Here is a 24,159-nt window from a genome sequence, read left to right as displayed (position 1 = left end):
GCCCATCACGGTCATGCCTGGGCAGAAGACCAAACATTCCACCTCTTTGGTCTGGCAATATTTCTATCCAAATCCGGACAACAACTGTCTTGCCATATGTACCATATGTAAAGGTGAAATAAGTAGGGGTAGGGACGTCAACCACCTAGGAACATCCTCCCTTATACGGCACCTGCAGCGCGTTCATAAAAAGTTACTGTCAAGTTCAGAAACTTTGGCTCAGACCGTAAGCAGTCCAGGGACACCTAAATCCCGTTGTCCTGTTGTATCCAAGCGCCTGCAAACCACACCGTCAACTCCCTCCTCGTCAATTTCCTCCTTAGTCAGGATCGGAAGTAGTCCTGCAGGCCATATCACTGGCATGACTGACTCTCCTATCCGGGATTCCTCCGGAGGATCCTGCATTGCTACGCCTACTGCTGCCGCTGCTGCTGTTGCTGCTGCTGCTGGGAGTCATTCATCATCCCAGAGAGGAAGTAGGAACACCACTACTTTTACTAAACAATTGACCCTCCAACAGTCCTTAGCGAGGAGGATGAAGTACGACAGCAGTCATCCTGAAGCAAAACGTATAACTGAGGCCTTGACTGCTATGTTGGTGTTAGACGTGCGTCCGGTATCCGCCATTAGTGCAGTGGGATTTAGACAATTGATGGAGGTAGTGTGTCCCCGGTTCCAAATCCCGTCTAGATTCCACTTCACTAGGCAGGCGATACCGAGACTGTACAGAAACGTCAGAAAAAGTGTCCTCAGTGTCCTGAAAAATGCCGTTGTACACAATGTCCACTTAACCACGGACATGTGGACAAGTGGAACAGGGCAGACTAAGGACTATATGACTGTGACAGCCCACTGGGTAGATGTATCACCTTACGCAGCAACAGCAGCAGCGTCACCAGTAGCAGCATCTCAGAAACGCCAGCTCGTTACAAGGCAGGCTACGCTGTGTATCACCGGTTTCAGTAAGAGGCACACCGCCGACAACCTCTTAGAGAAACTGAGGGAAATCATCGCCCAGTGGCTTACCCCACTTAGACTCTCCTGGGGATTTGTGATATCTGACAACGCCACCAATATTGTGCGGGCATTACATCTGGGCAAATTCCAGCACGTCCCATGTTTTGCTCACACAATAAACTTGGTGGTGCAGAATTTTCTGAAAAGCGACAGGGGCGTGCAGGAGACGCTTTGGGTGGCCCGAAAAATTTCTGGCCACTTTCGCCATTCAGCGACTGCGTGCCGAAGACTGGAGCGCCAGCAAACACTCTTGAACCTGCCCCGCCATCACCTGAAGCAAGAGGTTGTGACGCGGTGGAACTCAACCCTCTATATGCTTCAGAGGATGGAGGAGCAGCAAAAGGCCATACAAGCCTATACATCCACCTATGACATAGGCAAAGGAGGGGGTATGCACCTGACTCAAGCGCAGTGGAGAATGATTTCCGTGTTGTGCAAGGTTCTTCAGCCCTTCGAACTTGCCACACGTGAAGTCAGTTCAGACACTGCCAGCTTGAGTCAGGTCATTCCCCTCATCAGGCTTTTGCAGAAGCAGCTGGAGAAAGTGAAGGAGGAGCTAAGACGGAGCGATTCCGCTCGGCATGTGGGACTTGTGGATGAAGCCCTTCATTCGCTTTGCCAGGATTCCAGGGTGGTCAATCTGTTGAAATCAGACCACTACATTTTGGCCACCGTGCTCGATCCTAGGTTTAAAGCCTATGTGGTGTCTCTCTTTCCGGCCGACACAAGCCTGCAGAGGTGCAAAGACCTGCTGGTGAACACACTGTCAGCTGAAGCGGAACGTGACACGTCAACGGCTCCTTCTTCATTTTCTCCCGCAACTGGGGCTGCCAGGAAAAAACTTAGGTATCCTAAGCAACCCGCTGGCGGTGATGCAGGGCAGGCAGGACCAAGTTTGGACATCTGGTCCGGACTGAAGGACCTGGCAACAATTTCTGACATGTCTACTGTCACTGCATATGATACTGTCACCATTGACAGAATGGTGGAGGATTACATCGGTGACAGCATCCAAGTAGGCATGTCAGACAGTCCATACCTGTACTGGCAGGAAAAAGAGGCAATTTGGAGGCCCCTGTACAAACTGGCTCTATTTTACCTGAGTTGCCCCCCCTCCAGTGTGTACTCCGAAAGAGTGTTTAGTGCAGCCGGGAACCTTGTCAGCGAAAGGCGTAGGAGGTTGCTTCCACAGAATGTGGAGAAGATGATGTTCATCAAAATGAATTATCAGCTCTTCCAGGGAGACCAGCCTCCAGAACGTACAGAGGGACCTGTGGTGGTGGATTCAAGTGGGGACGAGTTAATACTTTGTGAGGATGAGGATGTACACACTGAAGAGGGTGAGGAATCGGTGGATGAGGAGGATGAGGATGACATCTTGCCTCCGTAGAGCCAGTTTGTGCAGGGACACATTAATTGCCAGCTTGTTTTGTGGGGGCCCAAACGAACCAATCATTTCAGCCACAGTTGTGTGGCAGACCCTGGCGCTGAAATGATTGATTTGTTAAAGTGTGCATGTCCTGTTTATACAACATAAGGGTGGGTGGGAGGGCCCAAGGACAATTCCATCTTGCACCTCTTTTTTTCTTTGCATTATGTACAGTTTGGGGCCTAGTTTTTCTAACTGCCATCCTGTCTGCCACTGCAGTGTCACTCCTAGATGGGTCACGTGTTTGTGCCGCCCACTCGTGTCGCTTAGCATAGTCATCCAGCTACCTCGGTGCAACCTTTTGGACATAAAAACACTATTGTGAGGTGTGAGGTGTTCAGAATAGACTGGAAATGAGTGGAAATTAAGGTTATTGAGGTTAATAATAGCATAGGAGCAGAAAAACCTACAAATTCTGTGATTTTAGCTGTTTTTATGCTTTTTTTCAAAAAAATACAGATCCAAAACACAAAACCCAGAACCCAAAACACGGAAGGGTGGTTTTGGCAAAACCAATCCAGATCCAAAACACGAAGAAAGATCCAGATCCAAAACCAAAACACAAAACACGAAAAGTGGCCGGTGCACACCCCTAATTTAAACCCATGTGGGAAAGACTACCTTCGTTACGTTAAATTACTTAAAAAAATAAAATAAACCCTCCAAGACACTAGTTTCCAAGGGACTCAGAAAAAAAAAGTGATGCAAAGACTGAAAATAAAAATGACACTTAAAACAGCAAATAAACAAATCTTTGTTCCCAAGTTATATACAACCACGATGCAACTCGCTATATCTTACCTTTTCTAATTTATCAGCAACATTGTTTTTGTACTGTTGGAATGCTCGAGTCAGCTCCTCAGCATTAAGCAGCGCTTCGTTTCTCTGTCTTTCCGCTCTTATAAGAAGAATTACATTTGTTAACACTGAACTCATATTAAACAACACACTCAAAATTTTAAATGTTGAAACAGTTAATAGATCTCTAATTGTAGACGGGGAGATGTATCAAGCCTTAGAGAGAGATAAAGTGGAGAGAGAAGTACCAAGCAATCAGCTCCTAATTGTCATTTCAAAGACACTGCTAGTTAAAATGACAGTTAGAAGCAGATTGGTTGCCTTGGGCAACTTTCCCACTGTATCACTCTCCAAGGCTTAATACAGCTCCCCCTAAAAGTATTTTCTAGTTACTAAAAGAAAGCAATAGAACAATGAAAGTAATACAAGTTTAGGGTCTATGCCTCACCTTTTACATAGCTTATTACATTCATATAGCTCTAGTTTCATTCTTTTCAATTCATCTCTGCACTTTTGTTCTTTTTCAGCCATTATACAGCGATTTTCCAGCAGTTTGTCTTCAGCAATCCTAACAAACAATAAAGGAGAACATCTGTGTTCTTACTGTCTAAGTCCATAGAACAGAGGTTGTATAAGTGTACACATGATTGCATTATCAAAGCAATAATAATAATAATAAAAAAAAAAAAAAATAGGTACCATACATCAAAATATTTGTACCACCGTATACAAACACAACCATGTTACCTTAGCGCTTTCTCCTGAGCTGCAGATTTTGCTTTCAAGCTCCCAATCTGTCCCTGAATCTCAGGTCCAAGAGCAGACTCGTAAAAACGGACCTGAAAGAGGAGTAGTTGAGTACCTATTATCTTTATCAAATACATACCCAAAGTGATTCCTAATTCTGCCACTTCCCCTCATTCAACAACCTTCACAATACACACAAAACATATTGGCTGCACTGTAATTGCAGAAACTTCTTACTGGTGTGTGTGGAGCATATTATAATATCATTATGTCATGGGGGCATGGATGGGGTCTGGAGCATATTATTAGTGTGGGGGGGTGTGCTGGTGTGTGTGGACAGGGCCGCAACTAGGGGGGGGCTAGAGGTGCATGTGCACCGGGTGCCGGAATGCAGGGGGTGAAAAAGGGATGACTCACGGTGGCTTGGAGGCTGGAGAGTCAGAAAACGGCCATCCAAAAATGGCCGCAGCAAAAAAGGAGACAGATGCTAGAGGTCCTTACTGGACCTCTAGTGTCTGTTAGGCCAGCTGAAGTGCTGGGAGAAGATGCTGAAAGCTGCATCTTCTCCCGTGAAAACCCCTGGCAATGAGCATAAAACCCCTGACAACGAGCAGATAATTTTAAAGCAATTAGAAGTCTTACTGTGGGGCATAAAATAGTGTCTGGCAAATATGTAAGTGGCACTTTGGTAATAGGCATTACAGTGTGTGGCATAAGGTGTAATGGGCATTATTGTGTGTGGAATAATGTAAGTCAATATACCAGGGACGTTTGACTAGTGCACTGCCTTATGTAGGAGCAAGGACAAACTCCAGGTACGGTAAGGGAGGGGGCACAAAATTGCTACCTTGCACCGGGTGACAGATATCCTAGTTTCGGCCCTGGTGTGGAGCATATTATTACAAGGGGGTCTGGAGCATATTATATTATGGAGGGAGGGGGTCTGGAGAATATTATTGGGGGGTCTATAGCAGGTTATTACTGGGAGCTGTCTCTGGTGCAGAATATTATTAACAAGAATAGAATATATTTCTTGTTCATGAATATTCTGTTTGTTTTATTTTGTAAAAAATATTTTTGAAAATAGTAGGCGCTGAACTGTAAGTGGGGGGAATAATGAATAGAGGGGAGGAGTCAGTATTAATTCTTAAATTGCCCCCGTTAAAATGAACGTCTAGATCCGCCACTGATGTTATATAGCTTATTTTTCCTTTGGATAATATGTACATTATTATTACATTTACAATCATTACTATTACAATTTGTTGAAACAAAGTTTCTGCAAAAGAAGGATTTTAAAATTAGAGCGCAGCCAATATACAGTCAGGTGCATAAATATTGGGACATTGACAGAATTCTCATATTTTGGCCTCTATTCACCACCACAATGGCTTTGAAATGAAACAAACAAGATGTGCTTTAACTGCAGACTTTCAGATTTAATTTGAGGGTAATTACATCCAAATCGGGTGAACGGTGTAGGAATTACAACAGTTTCTATATGTGCCTCCCACTTTTTAAGGGGCCAAAAGTAATGGGACGATCAACTCAAAAGCTATTTCATGGACAGGTGTGGGCTATTCCCTCGTTATTTCATTATCAATTAAGCAGGTAAAAGGTCTGAAGTTGATTCTAGGTGTGACATTTGTAATTGGAATCAGTTGCTGTCGACTCTCAATATTACATCCAAAGAGCTGTGAAGCGAGCCATCATTAGGCTGAAAAAGCAAAACAAACCCATTAGAGAGAGAGCAAAAACATTAGGTGTGGCCAAATCAACTGTTTGGAACATTCTTAAAAAGAAAGAACGCATCGGAGAGCTCAGCAACACCAAAAGACCCGGAAGACCACGGAAAACAACTGTGGTGGATGACAGAAGAATTATTTCCCTGGTGAAGAAAAACCCCTTCACAACAGTTGGCCAAATCAAGAACACTCTCCAGGAGGTAGGTGTATATGTGTCAAAGTGAATATAGAGGGTTCACCACAAGATGTAAACCATTGGTGAGCCTCAAAAACAGGAAGACCAGATTAGAGTTTGACAAACATCTAAAAAAGCCATTACAGTTCTGGAACAACATCCTATGGACAGATGAGACAAAGATCAACTTGTACCAGAGTGATGGGAAGAGAAGAGTATGGAGAAGGAAAGGAACTGCTCATGATCCAAAACATACCACCTCATCAGTGAAGCATGGTGGTGGTAGTGTCATGGCATGGGCATGTACGGCTGCCAATGGAACTGGTTCCCTTGTATTTATTGATGATGTGACTGCTGACAAAAGCAGCAGAATGAATTCTGAAGTGTTTTGGGCAATATTATATGCTCATATTCAGTCAAATGCTTCAGAACTCATTGGACGGCGCTTCACAGTGCAGATGGACAATGACCCGAAGCATACTGCAAAAGCAACCAAAGAGTTTTTTAAGGCTAAAAAGTGGAATGTTATGCAATGGCCAAGTCAATCCCCTGACCTGAATCCGATTGAGCATGCATTTCACTTGATGAAGACAAAACTGAAGGGAAAATGCCCCAAGAACAAGCAGGAACTGAAGACATTTGCAGTAGAGGCCTGGCACAGCATCACCAGGGATGAAACCCAGCGTCTGGTGATGTCTATGCGTTCCAGACTTCAGGCTGTAATTGCCTGCAAAGGATTTGCAACAAAGTATTAAAAAGTGAAAGTTAGATTTAGGATCATTTAGTTTGTCCCATTACTTTTTGCCCCTTAAAAAGTGGGAGGCACATATAGAAACCGTTGTAATTCCTACACCGTTCACCTGATTTGGATGTAATTACCCTCAAATTAAATCTGAAAGTCTGCAGTTAAAGCACATCTTGTTTGTTTCATTTCAAAGCCATTGTGGTGGTGAATAAACATGAAATAGAAGAAGCAGCTGGAAAAATCAGGTTGTGTAAACAATGTAACAGGTTCGTTAGTTTTATATAATATTTATTGTCAAAATGTATCAAAACATATATTATGCCTCTATTAGTACATGTTTTAAAATAAACATTAAAAACACAAATTGTTGCAGAGTATACAGTCTTGCGGCTCACTTAAGAGTCCGTGTGGTTTCTGGTGTATTTAAAAACAGGTTCAAATGGTATATAGATATACTTGCCAGCCAATCGGAAAATTGAAGAAGTATACTTCTAGGAAAAGGATTTGAATAGCACTGACAGCCAGAATCCTTAGGAGCAAAATGAGTATTAATCCCGATGTCACTGAAGGCTCAAACCTAATTGAAGGGAGCCTGGATCTCCGTGAATCTCCTGAACCAGCAGAATTTGTCCTGATTGGGGACACTGAAATCCTCGTCCGGCAGCCACCCCCGTTGATAGCAGGGGGGGATATGTGCCGTAGTTTGTAAATGTCCTCTGTTAGAGCAGCGGGGTTCACGGTGTCACTAGTAGGGCTCAACCTTATTTCGGGAGCCTGGATCTCCGTGTAGTTTCCGCAGGAATGATGGGTCTCTGTGAGGTTAAAGATGAATTCACCCAGCAGAGATCCCGAAGTAGAGGAGTAATAAACCGCTGGTAAGAATGTTCAAATGCAGGAGAAAAAAATCACATGGGCTAGTCAGCAGATGGTGTAACCGGCTTTTCAGTGAAGCGGCAGGTAGAAATAAACCTGTAGGTTTAATCAAGGGGTAATACCCTGAAAGCATCCATGCTTAAAAGTGGCTGTAAATGGCAATGTGTCCTTTAGTAGATCTCTGCAGCAATCAGGAAATCTTGGCAGGGGAATCACCTACGCGTTTCAACGCTGTTCTGGCGTCTTTGTCAAGGTGTGAGTATTGCCTGCCTCAAGCTCTATTTATCCTCCAGGATAACCAGTTTGGCATAATTAATTAATTAACATAATTGAAAGCATGTGTTGGTAGTATTTTAACCAGAAAAACTAACGAACCTCGTTATTTATAGATCCTAAGTATCTATCTATACATATTTGTTTCTCTTTATGAAGGAGTTTAAATTACAATTAGAGTTGAGAATTTAAAAGGTTAGAATAGACTTAAAGAAATCCTATAATGTCATATATTCATTGATAGAGTGTTATTGAATTAACCCCTTTTGGGTATGTATTGCCATATATTTAAATGTTAATTTCAAAAGAGGTAAATATCTAATTGTTTAATGGTAAATAAATAAGAATAACTACATCAAACAATGATCTTTAATAATATGGCTTTCAAAAACTGAGGTTATTGCTTATACTAATTGTACTACAATAGCACTCTCTTCAATCATCCAATAATTACAGACTCTCTCATATTATAATGAGTACATCACAATAATATATGCTCTACATACAAATGGATGATTAACTACATTTAAGATATCTCTATTATATAAACATATATGATAACCTTATGTTATTATCAATTAGCTAATGTGTGTGCATACATAATGCATGTGCATACATATAAACAGTCATGCAGATTTATTGTTTTATTATATTATTTTATATTATTATAGTATCTTGCATATTTGATGTAATCACAAATAGACCGTTGGTGTAAAATAATCATAGAACAATATATACGAGTAATTTATATTAATAATACCATATCCAACAATCTAAGTGAAACGATTGTTATCAAGAGACAGAAAGGGAGAGAGTTCACATTAACAATATTGACCAATTTAAATTGGTAAATAGAATACAAGTAGTAATTAAAACACAGAGTTCAATTCCACTTGTTCATTTAAGCCGTCTGGATATAGACTGTTCATCTGAAATATCCAGAACAGCTCAAGGTTGAGCCCTACTAGTGACACCGTGAACCCCGCTGCTCTAACAGAGGACATTTACAAACTACGGCACATCCACGTATCCCCCCCTGCTATCAACGGGGGTGGCTGCCGGATGAGGATTTCAGTGTCCCCAATCAGGACAAATTCTGCTGGTTCAGGAGATTCACAGAGATCCAGGCTCCCTTCAATTAGGTTTGAGCCTTCAGTGACATCGGGATTAATACTCATTTTGCTCCTAAGGATTCTGGCTGTCAGTGCTATTCAAATCCTTTTCCTAGAAGTATACTTCTTCAATTTTCCGATTGGCTGGCAAGTATATCTATATACCATTTGAACCTGTTTTTAAATACACCAGAAACCACACAGACTCTAAGTGAGCCGCAAGACTGTATACTCTGCAACAATTTGTGTTTTTAATGTTTATTTTAAAACATGTACTAATAGAGGCATAATATATGTTTTGATACATTTTGACAATAAATATTATATAAAACTAACGATCCTGTTACATTGTTTACACAACCTGATTTTTCCAGCTGCTTCTTCTATTTCATGTTTTTTTGACTATTGGGATTAACTAACCCTATCAGCTGTGACATCCACTCATTAAGCGCCAGGTACTTTATCCATTTTACAGTTACCCTATAGTCATACCAATGGCTGCTAAAATGAGTGGTTTTTACAATGACAGGTCCCTAAGAAGGGAATCGTTATTAAATAATTGGGAAAATGAAAAATCTAATGATTATAATACTACTAGACAAGAGACAGATTGGTTTAAAGATTTACATAAACTAGAAGACCTGATGAAATTAGAACTGAAACATTGGTTAGATGCCATTAATTTACAAAAGTATGTGGAAAAGAAAATGGTACCTAGGGGTCTAAGATTGGTAAAAACATGCATTTTTGAAAATGATGTAGAATTGTTTAATGAATGGAACAATACACTAGATGCTTGCTCTATAAATCTTATGCAGATTATCATCAAGTTTAGAACTAGAAAGGTACAAGATACAGAAAGAGAGATTGAGTTGCAAAAACAATGTTTAGAAAAATTTACTGAAAACCCATTATTTAAATCAAAAGATGAAATAATCAGTCAAAAAATAATGGAATTTGAGAAAATATTAATTGAACAAAAAAAGAAAAAATTCAAAAGAGATCTAGCTGATTATGAATATGGCGAAGTGAGATCTTATAATAAAAAATCTAAATCAGAATCTATTTATAAATCTATGGTCACCAAGCGAAAACCTAATCATGATAGAACAGCGAGAGAGAGAGTGCCTAGTGACAGCTATAAATTATCGAGAACTGATAGCTGGACCACTAATAGACCCAAAGTGAAAATAGTTCAAACATCAAATGCAAATAGGTTAAATCCAGGTGCTATTCCTAAGAGTCACAAAAGGATAAACTCAAATACTGAGAATAGAGATGATTTTTTAGGAAGAGGAGACTCTTGGTCCCCAGAGACCCTCCCCTACAAAACAGATTCAACCCTTTGATGACTCAAAAAAAACGAAGAATATCCCGCTCCGCGGAAAGAGAGGAGGTAGAACTAGAAAGAACCAAAATATATCGTTGAATAGTATAGAGAATACTGAAAACAAAAGTACGAACAATAAAAAATGTATATATAATCTGTCGGATAAGAAACTAACTGAAAACCAATTACAACTCCTTAAAAAAGGTTTAAAGTTCTCACCTTCATCTGAACCAAATATTTTTGAATTATACGTAGATTTAAATAGATACATTCGGAACTTATGTCGACAACGTTACTTTGCAAACAAAAAGGATGTAGCGAGTGGGGTTAATAAACTAGCTATCACTCTGGACAGTGGAGACGAACTTGCTTTATCTATCCTAGAGGATCTGGCAAATGATAACCACGATACTTTGAGTGAAACTAAGATATTTGATATCAGAGAGAAAGATCATAATTTTAAAACGAAGTCTGAATTTTTCCCCATAAGGAATAAAAGTGCGAATATTGAATGTTTCTATAAATCCACCTTGGAAAATTTTAAAACTATATGTTCTAACAATAAAAGTACCAACTCTAATTTGACCAAATGGGAAAGAATAGCACTTCATGAATTAACCAAAGATCAAACTTTGGTAATAAAAGAAGCAGATAAGGGAGGAGGAATTGTGGTTTTAAATAGACAAGGTTATATTAAAGAAGCCCTCCGTCAACTACAAGACAAAATATTTGATCATGTTTTGGATAAAGATCCCTCTATTGAGTACACAGCAGAATATTCTCACTTTATAGATTCAGCACTATCTACGGGTGTCATCTCGAAGGATGTTCACAGGTTCCTGTCAGTTCCCTTCCCAGTCACTCCCATTTTTTATTATTTACCCAAAATACACAAAAACCTCACCTCCCCTCCCGGGAGACCCATTATTTCAGGAATTCATTCCCTCACCTCCAATCTTTCATATTATGTAGATTTTTTCCTTCAACCCCATGTTGCTCAGTTAAGGTCTCATCTCAAAGACACAACCCACTTTCTCAATTGGATACGAGAAGTGGAGTGGAAAGAAACATATGCCTTTCTCACGCTTGATGTGAAAGCGCTATATACACATATCCCCCATAAGTTGGGGATCAACGCGGTTCAAAAATATCTTTCTGAGGATGAGTCCTTAACCGATCAACATCGAGAATTTATTCTTCAAAGCATCCGGTTTATTTTGACTCAATTATTTTTTATTTACTGACACTATTTACTTACAGGTGATTGGGACGGAAAGGGGGACCAGATTCGCTCCGAGCTTCGCCAACCTATACATGGGGGACTTTGAGTCCTCCCGTGTGTGGGACGGGGGGCTCGGGGGGTCTCTGGTCCTCTATGGCCGTTATATTGATGATCTTTTTATTATTTGGGATGGGGATCACTTTAGTGCACAAACCTTTGTCACGTCCCTCAATTGTAATTCGCACAATCTGTCTTTCACATACACTTATGATAGGAACCAGATACACTTTCTAGATCTCACCCTAACGATTCTTGATAATAAAATTGTCACGACCAATTACTGTAACAATTATCTTCACTTCAAAAGTTCCCACTATTTACCGTGGAAGACAAATATACCTAAAGGACAGTTGATGCGCATAAGACGCAACTGTTCGGATCCTAAATCCTTTCAAATACAAGCTCAATCACTCTGTAATGACTTCTTAGAAAGAGGTTATCCAGATCATCTTTTAAAAAAAGCCCTAATGGAGGTAGAACACATGGATAGAGAACATCTTTTACAACCCAAACCAACAGCAAAACAAATAAATAAAGAAAGTTCAACATCACAAAATAAATTCAATAATAATTTAGCATTTGTTTCCACCTATAATAAATCATCCTTTCAAATTAAATGTGCAATAGAAAAAAACTATTCTATCCTAAAACATGACAAAATTTTAAAAGATATCTTGCCCAATAAACCATTGATAATTTACAGAAAAAACAAATCACTTAAAAATATCCTTGCTCCGAGCTGTCTAAAACCCATTAAAAATCAAGAAACGAGTAATATAGGAACTTGGCTAATCGAAAAATCTAAGGGGTGTTTCAGATGTGGAAAAACTAGATGTATAACTTGTAAATACATTCTACATAATACAAAAGAAATTAACACAGCGTACAAAGAGAGAATTATAACGTTGAAATATTTCATTAATTGCGATACTAAATTCGTTATATATATGTTACTATGTAGCTGTGAAAATATTAGATATATAGGACGTACCATCAGAAGCCTAAAAGAACGTTTTTTAGAACACAGGAGAAATATCCTGAAAAGTAATATGCTGCATAGTGTCTCCAGACACTTTGCAACTTTGCATGATAGTAAAGACAGTTCCCTTAAGCTTGTGGGTCTTGAATACATTCCTCCAACAACTAGAAAAGGAGATCGCTTTAGGTCATTATGCCGTCAAGAGCTGTTCTGGATATTTCAGATGAACAGTCTATATCCAGACGGCTTAAATGAACAAGTGGAATTGAACTCTGTGTTTTAATTACTACTTGTATTCTATTTACCAATTTAAATTGGTCAATATTGTTAATGTGAACTCTCTCCCTTTCTGTCTCTTGATAACAATCGTTTCACTTAGATTGTTGGATATGGTATTATTAATATAAATTACTCATATATATGGTTCTATGATTATTTTACACCAACGGTCTATTTGTGATTACATCAAATATGCAAGATACTATAATAATATAAAATAATATAATAAAACAATAAATCTGCATGACTGTTTATATGTATGCACATGCATTATGTATGCACACACATTAGCTAATTGATAATAACATAAGGTTATCATATATGTTTATATAATAGAGATATCTTAAATGTAGTTAATCATCCATTTGTATGTAGAGCATATATTATTGTGATGTACTCATTATAATATGAGAGAGTCTGTAATTATTGGATGATTGTAGAGAGTGCTATTGTAGTACAATTAGTATAAGCAATAACCTCAGTTTTTGAAAGCCATATTATTAAAGATCATTGTTTGATGTAGTTATTCTTATTTATTTACCATTAAACAATTAGATATTTACCTCTTTTGAAATTAACATTTAAATATATGGCAATACATACCCAAAAGGGGTTAATTCAATAACACTCTCTCTATCAATGAATATATGACATTATAGGATTTCTTTAAGTCTATTCTAACCTTTTAAATTCTCAACTCTAATTGTAATTTAAACTCCTTCATAAAGAGAAACAAATATGTATAAATAGATACTTAGGATCTATAAATAACGAGGTTCGTTAGTTTTTCTGGTTAAAATACTACCAACACATGCTTTCAATTATGTTAATTAATTAATTAATTATGCCAAACTGGTTATCCTGGAGGATAAATAGAGCTTGAGGCAGGCAATACTCACACCTTGACAAAGACGCCAGAACAGCGTTGAAACGCGTAGGTGATTCCCCTGCCAAGATTTCCTGATTGCTGCAGAGATCTACTAAAGGACACATTGCCATTTACAGCCACTTTTAAGCATGGATGCTTTCAGGGTATTACCCCTTGATTAAACCTACAGGTTTATTTCTACCTGCCGCTTCACTGAAAAGCCGGTTACACCATCTGCTGACTAGCCCATGTGATTTTTTCTCCTGCATTTGGACATTCTTACCAGCGGTTTATTACTCCTCTAATTCGGGATCTCTGCTGGGTGAATTCATCTTTAACCTCACAGAGACCCGTCATTCCTGCGGAAACTACACGGAGATCCAGGCTCCCGAAATAAGGTTGAGCCCTACTAGTGACACTGTGAACCCCGCTGCTCTAACAGAGGACATTTACAAACTACGGCACATCCACGTATCCCCCCCTGCTATCAACGGGGGTGGCTGCCGGACGAGGATTTCAGTGTCCCCAATCAGGACAAATTCTGCTGGTTCAGGAGATTCACGGAGATCCAGGCTCCCTTCAATTAGGTTTGAGCCTTCAGTGACATCGGGATTAATACTCATTTTGCTCCTAAGGATTCTGGCTGTCAGTGCTATTCAAATCCTTTTCCTAGAAGTATACTTCTTCAATTTTCCGATTGGCTGGCAAGTATATCTATATACCATTTGAACCTGTTTTTAAATACACCAGAAACCACACAGACTCTAAGTGAGCCGCAAGACTGTATACTCTGCAACAATTTGTGTTTTTAATGTTTATTTTAAAACATGTACTAATAGAGGCATAATATATGTTTTGATACATTTTTGACAATAAATATTATATAAAACTAACGAACCTGTTACATTGTTTACACAACTTGATTTTTCCAGCTGCTTCTTCTATTTCATGTTTTTTTTGACTATTGGGATTAACTAACCCTATCAGCTGTGAATTATAGGCTGTGACATCCACTCATTAAGCGCCAGGTACTTTATCCATTTTACAATTAACCTATGGTGGTGAATAAAGGCCAAAATATGAGAATTCTGTCAGTGTCCCAATATTTATGCACCTGACTTTATATCTGGTGTTATTACTAATATGCCCTGGCTTCATTTTTCTAATTCAGGGACAGAGTTACTACAGCTGTGGACACTGGCCAGTCCAACCATCACTTTGAATAAAGACATTAAATATTGGACAGTTTTCCTACAATGAGATTATATGGGTTATACTATAAGCTGGGTACACGCTATGCAATCCATCTCACCATATAGCTTTCCAACACGGATCGGAGCGTTATATCGTCCAGATCATCGTGTACGTCAGTTCACACATGCACGCTGGTCGCTCATCACATCGTTCCATCTGTGCAGTCGTACACCGGATCGTGTAGTGTGTACACTGGCACAATATATCGTTCCAACTTCCAACGCATCATGCCATCACTAGGTACACTCATCGTATAGTGTCAGAATCCCAATGACTGGGATTTCGGCGTTCAGAATGCAAACACTGGAATCTCGACACTTATCAGTATACCAGCGCTGGCATCCCAGCCGTCGGGATCCCAAAGGCAAGTACTGGGGGGTTAGGGTTAGGCTGCGGGTAGGAAGGGTTAGGCTTAGGCTGCGGGTAGGAAGGGTTAGGCTTAGGCTGTGGGGATGGAGACTAAGGGGTTAGGTTAGGCTTACTTACCTCTAGGCGTCAAGATTGTAACCTGGTCGGGATGCCGGCACCGGGATTCTGACCGCCAGGATCCCGAGCGCCAGCATCCCGTACCCATCGCGCTCAATGCACTATGTGCACCTTCTCATATTTCTGTCTATCTTCAGAATGTGAATATTTCCCTTTTTTTTTTTTTTTTTTTACACAAAATACCATCAAGCTCCTAAGTATGGGTCCCTCTTGGCCGATCAAAGGGTCCTCGTTCTTCATTAATCACTATGTTACACCATATATATCAAAGACAGACCATTTCCACCATCCACAGCTACTGCTTTGTTATTGCCCCCTTGATCTTACATATACAGTGCTCACCATACCTCTATATAGTAAGCTAGGGGCAGGCCCCATTTAACCTTCTGTGCTATGTTATTGTGTATACATTGCTACCACTTTGTAACACTAGCTCACAACACAAAAACTGGTATTATAGCAAAGACATTTAAAAAGTAAAATATAATCAAATTAATACAACACATTTGTATGCATGAGATATTATACCTGGTGGGAATAATAGGTGGCAATGTATTGTGAAAACATATTTATATGGGGCATTTATGTTACCAGACATCTGGTATTTTGGACAGCATGGGACTAACAGAGTGTGGGATTATTTTGTTCCAAGTCAAAATGTTGATATATAAGAAATAAATAATAAAAATAGCCTGAACTAAAATCTTACATTTGAATGACTGATGCTTTTCAACAAAACCAACATTAACATTTTAGGTAATTTTACAAAAGTATAATGTCATGTTTCAAAAGAATCATATTTTATGACCATCTGTATACAACCATCAAATCTTTAAAAATCTGTAACTCATATCGACACCATATAAGTATTTTGTAGAGGATGCTTTGTGAAGAATATCAATAAAATTGTCTTCCTACCCAAATGCAGGGGCAATTGTTCTATACCACTGCTAGGGGCAGATTCAATTGGCTGTGAATCTTTAAAAAAATCTTACGTTGGGTTTTTCCCACAAGCGCAAGGTTTTTGCTATTCAATTGGGCGCGAGAATTTCGCCAGTGGTAATTTCAATATGAAATTACCCTTTTTTTTCCCGCATGTGAGGAGCAGGTGCAAAGTTAGGAAAAATCCATATTTCAAGGTAAAAATGTTGGACCCTTTGAACACCCCCAAGGCAGGTAGGCAATTGGAAGTTTTCAATTGGTTCAATAATTCCATGTCATTTTTTTGGATGAAAAAAAAAAAAAGTGGCCTCAATTTACCCCAAAATCAACTTTCTCAAGGTTTTTTTTTTTATGTACTCCAAATTTAACTAAAGTGTATATTTAAACTAGGATAAAAAAAATAGCTTTTTCAAAAAATACTTTAGTGGCCTCAAATTACAGCAATATCGGCTTTTTTTTAAAGATTTTTTTGTTTTATTTGTATTTAATGAAACAAAAAAGCTTGCTTTTTATAATTGTTTTTACATCTCTCTCTCTCTCATTTGCAGAGTACTGCCAATGGCACTATGTATCCTAAGACTGCAAGAAAGGGAGGAAATAAACAAAAAAAGAATAAAAAAGGTAAGAATTAAAATAGGACTTTGTGATGGATCTATGGGCATTGTGGGTATAAATTGAGACCTCAGGGTAAATTTGCTAGTTTCGAAACATGAAAAGTAGTGGTGTTGCCAATAGCAATCAGATTTCTCTATAGCATTCTAGAAAGTGTGTATTTTGCAATAACATTCAGTATTTTGACAGGATCCTAAAACATGGTTTTTGTGCTCACTAGTATTATTTTATAACCTAGCTTATTATAATTTAATAAGATTGCATCAAAAATCATTTTGGGAGATACCTTTGATTTGGATTTTGCAAGTTCCAGTTGCACAGATTCTATTTTCTTCAAAAGAGAGCAGTTTTGTGAGGCCAAAGACACATTTTGCTCCCGAAGAGAATTTTTTCTCTCTACCATCTTGTTATTTTCTTGTTCAGTGTTTCTTAGAGACCCAGCCTGCAACATAAAGGGTTAAAACATAAAATACACACAGAAAATAAATAATCCCGGGCTCGCTAAATCCCATAGTATACAAGATACCAGTTGCATGCCAATGTGCAGGTCTTATCTGAATATAAAACAAAAAGATAGTTGCGACTAACAAGCCAGCCTGCCTGCTGCATGACAACCTCCATCACAGTGGTGAGGGCATCTGATTTTAGCTGTAACAGATTCATTGTTATTTTATGCATAATGTTAGCCTAGGACAGGTTACTGAGGATGTGTGACATAGCTGCAAGCGTAAATGTTTTCATCAAAAAAGTATGAACTAATACCTCATACTTCCATTTTGCAAGATATATACAGATTAGTAAAAGTGAGGACAAGCACTGTCTTTGGGCTATATGATGCACTTACAGTACCTCCTGTAGGGCTGCGTACAAAAATCCACGAGTCCAGGGCGAGATCTGTGAATTGTTGTGCCGTTGGTGGTGTTGCCATGGCATTACAACAGCAACTCAGCCCTCTCACATCTAACTGAGTCGACCTATTTATGTTTTATGAAGATTATACTTCCCGACATTCTGGCAGTCCCCTTCGGTGCGTTATCAAGGTCCTGCCACCCGCTTTACAATGCTGAAGCTCAGGAGAGTAGGCAAGTATGGGTCAGATTTATAATAATGTATAATATATATTTTTTACTAATGCTATTCCTTGAATTACATTAAAGTGAGAAATTGCTAAATTCCAAATGTCCACTTTGTTAGAGATGATTTATATGACTTACATCAGGGCTCGACAAATCCCAGGGGCCAGGTCGCCATGGCTGCCAGATTTTGCAGTGAGGGAAAAAGCAGATCCTCATCAGCTCTGGCAGAGTTATAGTATTGTGGTGTTCATATCATGCACAGGAGTGCATGTGCTGAGTGTCGCCTGCGGAGACTGCTGTGCCTGTGTCCATGCTGGCCTGCTCTGATCCCTGTTGTCTGTCCCAGTCTACGCTGATCCTCCTGTACGTCCTGGCTGTCTACTGTCTCCTATCTCTGGCTGTATAGAGCTCTCCAGTAATAGGGTCTATGCGTGGCCAGGGACTGCGAAGCGGCTTCAGAGGGAAAGTGATGTGACCATGAGGGGAGGGTGTTTTGTTGTACTTTCTGGCACCATTGTTTTATGTAAAGTGTGGTCCGTTATTACTGGAGGGTGGAGCAGGGGAGCTGTGCAGAGCAGTAAGGGAGCCTCCATGTTACTATATCCATTCAACTGCGATCATTTGTGGACTAGTATAGTGAGTATAAAGGTTGCATAACACTCAGAGCTGTGCTCCTTACTCACTCCTGTCATTTTTTTGGGGGGGACCGGTGGTCTGGCTCCTACAATTTCATCCTGGCTCCTAGATTTTAGAAAAATTTGTCAAGCCCTGACTTACATGTTTCTATAGAGAAAGCGCCTTCTACATCTGTGTAATGCACTCTTTAAAATATTGCATGATTAGTGGTACTGGGATTGAACCTCTGCTGAACCCATGCAAGAGGAGGTGTTTATAATCCTTTACATGCACTAGTTAGACATACCACACATCAGACAGCGCACTGCAAGTGTGGTTATAGCTCACCTCATAAGTAAACCTTAGTGATGACAATATCCAAGAAAATATATATTTTAGTTGGAGGCAGGTGCAATACAACAAGATGTGAATTGAATGACATGAGGGAACTACACACCTTATCTCGAGCGCTCCGCAGGGAATCGGCTCCATTTAGAGACATGTTCCTCTGTTTAGGTACACTCTCCCTGGGCTCACAGTAACTAGGCTGCTCAAGATCTTCTAAGGTCAGACCTAGGGGAGCTCTGCTGAGGGAGTGCTCGCTCCCGCTGTCACTGGCACAATTAAAAGGTAGTATGGAAAACAAAGAGAAGCTCAATGAAAAATAAATTATTAGCATAAAATTCCATAATAGGGTACCACCAAAAACTCTTGAAGACTCAATAACAGTACAAAGCTGTACACGGTAACTATAACAATACTATTTTAAGTAGCTATTTAAATGGGATGCCTGTTAACTATAATGAATGCTAAATTTATATATTACACATAATTACAGTTGTTCAAATATTTCAACAAAACTTTATATTACTTTCACTCATGAGTAATAAATCTCAGTACTGTTGCTAGCATTTTAAAAGGCTATGAAAATGTATGATATAATAATAAAGCATAAAGTACTGTAAATCATATATAAAAGGTTCTATGTAAAGTCATAAGTTTAGGCCTCTTACTCTGTAACATAACTACGTAAACAAATATGGTACGCAGTTGGGAAGCCGACGGTTGAAATGCCGACTGCTGGCTTCCCGACCGTCAAATCCCGACGCCTGTCATTAGACCTACGCCGGGAGCCTGTCGGGTTAGGTTTCAGGGCCCCCGGGGGAACTTAGGGTCAGGCACGCCCCCCCCCCCCCCAGGAAGGTTAAGGGTAGGGGATGTTAGCGTTAGGCACCCCCGGGGGGAGGTTAGGGTTAGGCACCCCCCCGGGAGTCTTAGGTTTAGGGTGCAGGGAAGGGGGGGTGTTGGGTTTAGGCACTTACAGGGAGGTTAGGGTTAGGCACCCTTAAAGGAGGCTTAGGGGGGAGGAGAGGGTTAGCAATAGTTAAAATACTTGCTTTCGGGATTTTCAGGACTGACAGTCTTCCGCTGTCGGGATTTGAACCGTCGGACATAGGTCCGGCGGTCTTTCATACTGATCCCACAAATACAGCACTATATTTTCTCCATAACACAAAAGCCTACTGATCCTCATATAAAACACATCTCTATATAAAAAAACCTCTCTACAGAGTGTAAGAAAGCACATATCAGACCTATCACTGTAATATTTTGCCTGTCAGGAAAGGCGTAATGAACAACACATTACCAATAGTAGTGCCAAGCTAAAGCACAGATTGTATTCTGCTGCCAAGAGAACAATTTCTTTAATTGAGATTAAATACATACCTAGACAGATGACCTTTCAAGCTCTGTAAGTTATTCTCAGTCTGTATTAGTATTGATGCATCACTGTTTGCTAATGACCATTTGCTTTGGTGTTTTAGTGTATTTGATTCCATTTCATCAGAGATCTCTCTAAATAAAATAATGCATGAGAATAACAAACTGCAGACAATTAAATACTGTTATCATATTACCTAGACAATACATTAGCATCACTTCTAATTAATGTAGCAATCCCAATTGTAAACCGCAACAGAAGATGCCAACGCAAGATAAGTAGATATTAATAAACACACCATCAAACCTTCTCTTCTGGAGTACCTGAAGCAACATCTTACAATTGAATAATATATGGTTTAAGCTGGGTACACACTAGACGATGTGTACCCGGACGATATGGCGGTCAACATATCGCATACGCAGTATACATCAGAATGATGTAATGAAGGACAGAACAATCCCTCATTCCGTCCTTCATTACCTTGCATGGCAACGCATGTGATATCATCTGGCTGACCGTGCAACAAGGCTGACCAGAACATATCGCCAACAGCAGCCGGATCACGAAGATTGGGCGTGCACAGTGAGCGAAAAGGCCAATATGTTGATTCGATTCAGCCGGAAACTACTTTTTTTGGGCCATCATCGCTCCATTGTGTACCCAGCTTTAGACCTGGTCAGCCATCCTATGAACACATCAGTAGAGTATAGCATTACTGCCTCACAGCACTGAGGTCGTGGATTTGCTTCCTTCCGCCCGGTGTGGAGTTTGTATATTCTCCCTGTGTTTGCATGGATTTCCTCCGGGTACTCTGGTTTTCTCCCACACTCCAACAAAACATACTGGTAGGTTTATTGGCCCCCTCAAAAAATTAACCCTAGTATGTATGTGTGTGAGCGTGTGGTAGGCAATATATATTGTAACCTCCACTGGAGCAGGGACTGATGTGAATGGCCAGATTTCTCTGTACAGCGCTGCAGAATATGGGTGCGCTATATAAATAACTGGTAATAAAGAAATAAATGAAGAGTTCACGTAAAGATTTAATGTTTTCATTTATCAGATATATCTGGGAGGTAAAAACGAAAATCAACTTTCATATAATGGGAAACTAATTTACATGTAAATAATAATCTTAGTTATTTCAAAATTATACTGTACTTTTTATAGGTATATGAAAGAGACATCATGTTTGCCTCAGACGAGCACCAACTAGTAGCTCACAGTCATGAATTGTATAGCTGTAACCACAGATTCTGTTACCTGCATACAAACTACAGGCAAATATTTAAATATTCAATTTTTTATTGCCTGCATTTTATCATGTATCACACAATTCCAGAAAAACAGTCAGCCACTATAGCATAGGTAAAGACAATTATCCGATAATGTAGCTGTGGATAAACTAGAGTAGCACGTTTTGGGGCTTAGAACCTCAACCCCTCCATCAGGTGTAATAAGCAGAGTTACTGTGTAAAACGCCCTTAGGCACACTGGCCCTCATTCAGAGGCAGTCGCTAGAAGCGATTACTCTCTCCTAATGAGGGCGAGCGCTTCTTTTTTTTTTAGTGCGGCATCCTGGTCGTAAGCTAAGCTGTGGGTTACCACCCACAGCTTAGCGACCGACCAGGGTAATGGTCGCGATGGTCAAGACAATCGCGACCATCGAGGCATGCGACGAGACCCTGAGGTTGGGTCTCGACAACCGCAAGCCCCAGGGAGCTTCCTGCTCTGATCGAGCAGGAAACTCCCCACTGACATCACTGCTGATGTCAGTGCGGCCGCCCACAAAACGGCAAGCGTTCCATGAGGAACACCTCCGTTTGTGTAGCCAAACCCCCCCCTCCCGCCTAGAAAACAGGCCGAGCTGTCGATCAACATCGACAGCCGGCCCTTTTGTAGTGAGCTCCGGAGCAAGAGTTTCTCTCTCGCTCCGGGGCTTGCGCAAGCGCAGTGCGGCCGCTGCGTGTTCGCAGGACCATAATATCGACCCGGTTGCGAGCGCTCAGCGCTTGCGACCGGGTCTGAATGAGGTCCACTGTCTGCTTTTTGGGTGTTCTGGTTGGTTGTGGATGCGGCTGGTGAATGACATATCTTGCAGTGTCAAACGACCGCACGATATGTCATTCATTGCATTGTGCTGGGTACACACATCGTGCAATGTGCACCCAGCATAAAGGTGTGTACAAACAATTGTGAAGATGCAGGCTTAAAAAAAAAAAAAAAAAAAAAAGACATATGCACCTGGGAAAGCAGTGTTATTTACAGGTGGTCAGGGTAATGGTGATGGTGACGGTCATCGGTACTTGCGAACAGCTTGTGATTGGCTGTTTGCAAACAATCTGGTCACATTGATTGTGATTAAGAAAACTTGTGTTTGTTGCTCTTCATACACAAAACATGGAGCAGTTTCTGCTGCATAAGCAGGGGCAGAACTATGGGAGACAATGGAGGCACCTGCCGCCAGGCACCAGCTCTGAAGGGGCACCTCCTCCATTGCCCACAGTACATTCACCCCACTTAGGGCTGTAACTATGTGCCCGGAGTGTACCGTCACGGCCGCCCAATACATGGCACCCTTTTTCGGCACCTGAGAAGCCACCATACACTATTGGAGAGCTCCATGTCAGACCATCAGCTGCTGCCTTTGTCTATCTATAGCCTATCAGCATGCAAATTGCTACATTACAGTGTCAGTGGCTGTGACGGGGATGTGGGGGGCACCAAATTATAACTTGCCTCTGGGCGTCTGGGATGAATTTACGCCACTGTGCATAAGTGATATATAATAGAAAGTGAATGTACTTGTTTCACATAAAATAAATGATTTACAACATGGGTGCAAGTGGGACGTCAGCCAGCCTGCTGTAATCCAGACACATATGCTACACTTACTGATAGAAAATGCATCTCAAGCTTCAAATGTGGGTGGAAATACGCAACTTTTGTGACCGAGTGCTCCTGTTACTGTCATTATGCACTAGTCCACCGCCCCTCTTTGGATGTACGAGCTGCTTAAGCTGGATGCAGCACAGGTTATAATAAGCACTATATAACATGAAATGAATGGAGCCGTCACTCACCATAACAAGCACAGGGCAGCCCAGTCCATTCCCGTACCGGCCCTCTCCATAATATCACGCTGCTGCCATACAACTTACTCCACAACACAGTCAGACCCCGCCCCCTGCGTCACCGCCAGCGGCCACGCCCAAACGGACAGCTTGCGTTACGCCGAGGGTGATTGGAGGCAAGCACGTGACGTCACCCTCCCGCTTCAAGTTCTTGTTGTAATTGCACACCCAGTAGCAGGTATCCGTTACAGGGAGGGCGGGGCGACGCCGTATACCATCTCCATGCCGACGGCTCTGTCAGAGGGCACTGATGATAGCTGCCTATTCACATCACTCCCCTGGTGCCACGTGTCATTTACTCACACATATGTATCGTCTCCTGCTGCTGCCGTGATCACAGCACACTGTGCGGCCAGGCTCACATATATAGATTAATAAACATGACAGACACTAACGGGAAATAATCCATGTGTGCAGACATCCAGCACGCTCTGATGATAGGAGCAGGAAGCCGCAGACCCGGTTATACTCTATAATAGAGAGTATATACACTGTATAATAGAGAGTCTATATAGTACATACATACATACAGTGCTGTGCAGCGCGCGGGGCATTCTGGGAGTTGTAGTTCCTAGTCATGGAAGCTGGGGCTGCAGGATGCCGATATGTCTCCCCGGCTGGAGGGGAACCACAAGTCCCAGCCGGCAGGACAAGCTGGGGGG

General features: G+C 40.8%; 1 protein-coding gene across 1 annotated transcript in view; it reads right to left on the bottom strand.

Moving 5' to 3' along the window:
- CCDC18 (coiled-coil domain containing 18) overlaps window positions 1-23,777 on the bottom strand; it is an 80,734-nt gene extending 56,957 nt beyond the window's left edge. The window contains exons 1-7 of the mRNA XM_088458474.1: window positions 23,447-23,777; window positions 20,366-20,524; window positions 19,095-19,251; window positions 17,233-17,388; window positions 3,992-4,083; window positions 3,693-3,812; window positions 3,248-3,344 (exon numbers count right to left, since the gene is read on the bottom strand). Coding sequence (XP_088314600.1) covers window positions 3,248-3,344; window positions 3,693-3,812; window positions 3,992-4,083; window positions 17,233-17,388; window positions 19,095-19,251; window positions 20,366-20,524; window positions 23,447-23,496 — 831 coding nt within the window. The 5' untranslated portion in view covers window positions 23,497-23,777. The remainder of the gene's footprint in view (window positions 1-3,247; window positions 3,345-3,692; window positions 3,813-3,991; window positions 4,084-17,232; window positions 17,389-19,094; window positions 19,252-20,365; window positions 20,525-23,446) is intronic.
- Between the last annotated feature and the right edge of the window lie 382 nt (window positions 23,778-24,159).

Source organism: Taudactylus pleione, unplaced genomic scaffold (assembly GCF_031769625.1).
Source record: "Taudactylus pleione unplaced genomic scaffold, aTauple2 ptg000835l, whole genome shotgun sequence".
In the NCBI taxonomy this organism is placed as follows: Eukaryota; Metazoa; Chordata; class Amphibia; order Anura; family Myobatrachidae; genus Taudactylus; species Taudactylus pleione.
The sequence above is the reverse complement of the archived record's forward strand: the minus strand, read 5'-3'. Positions and strand labels throughout refer to the sequence as shown.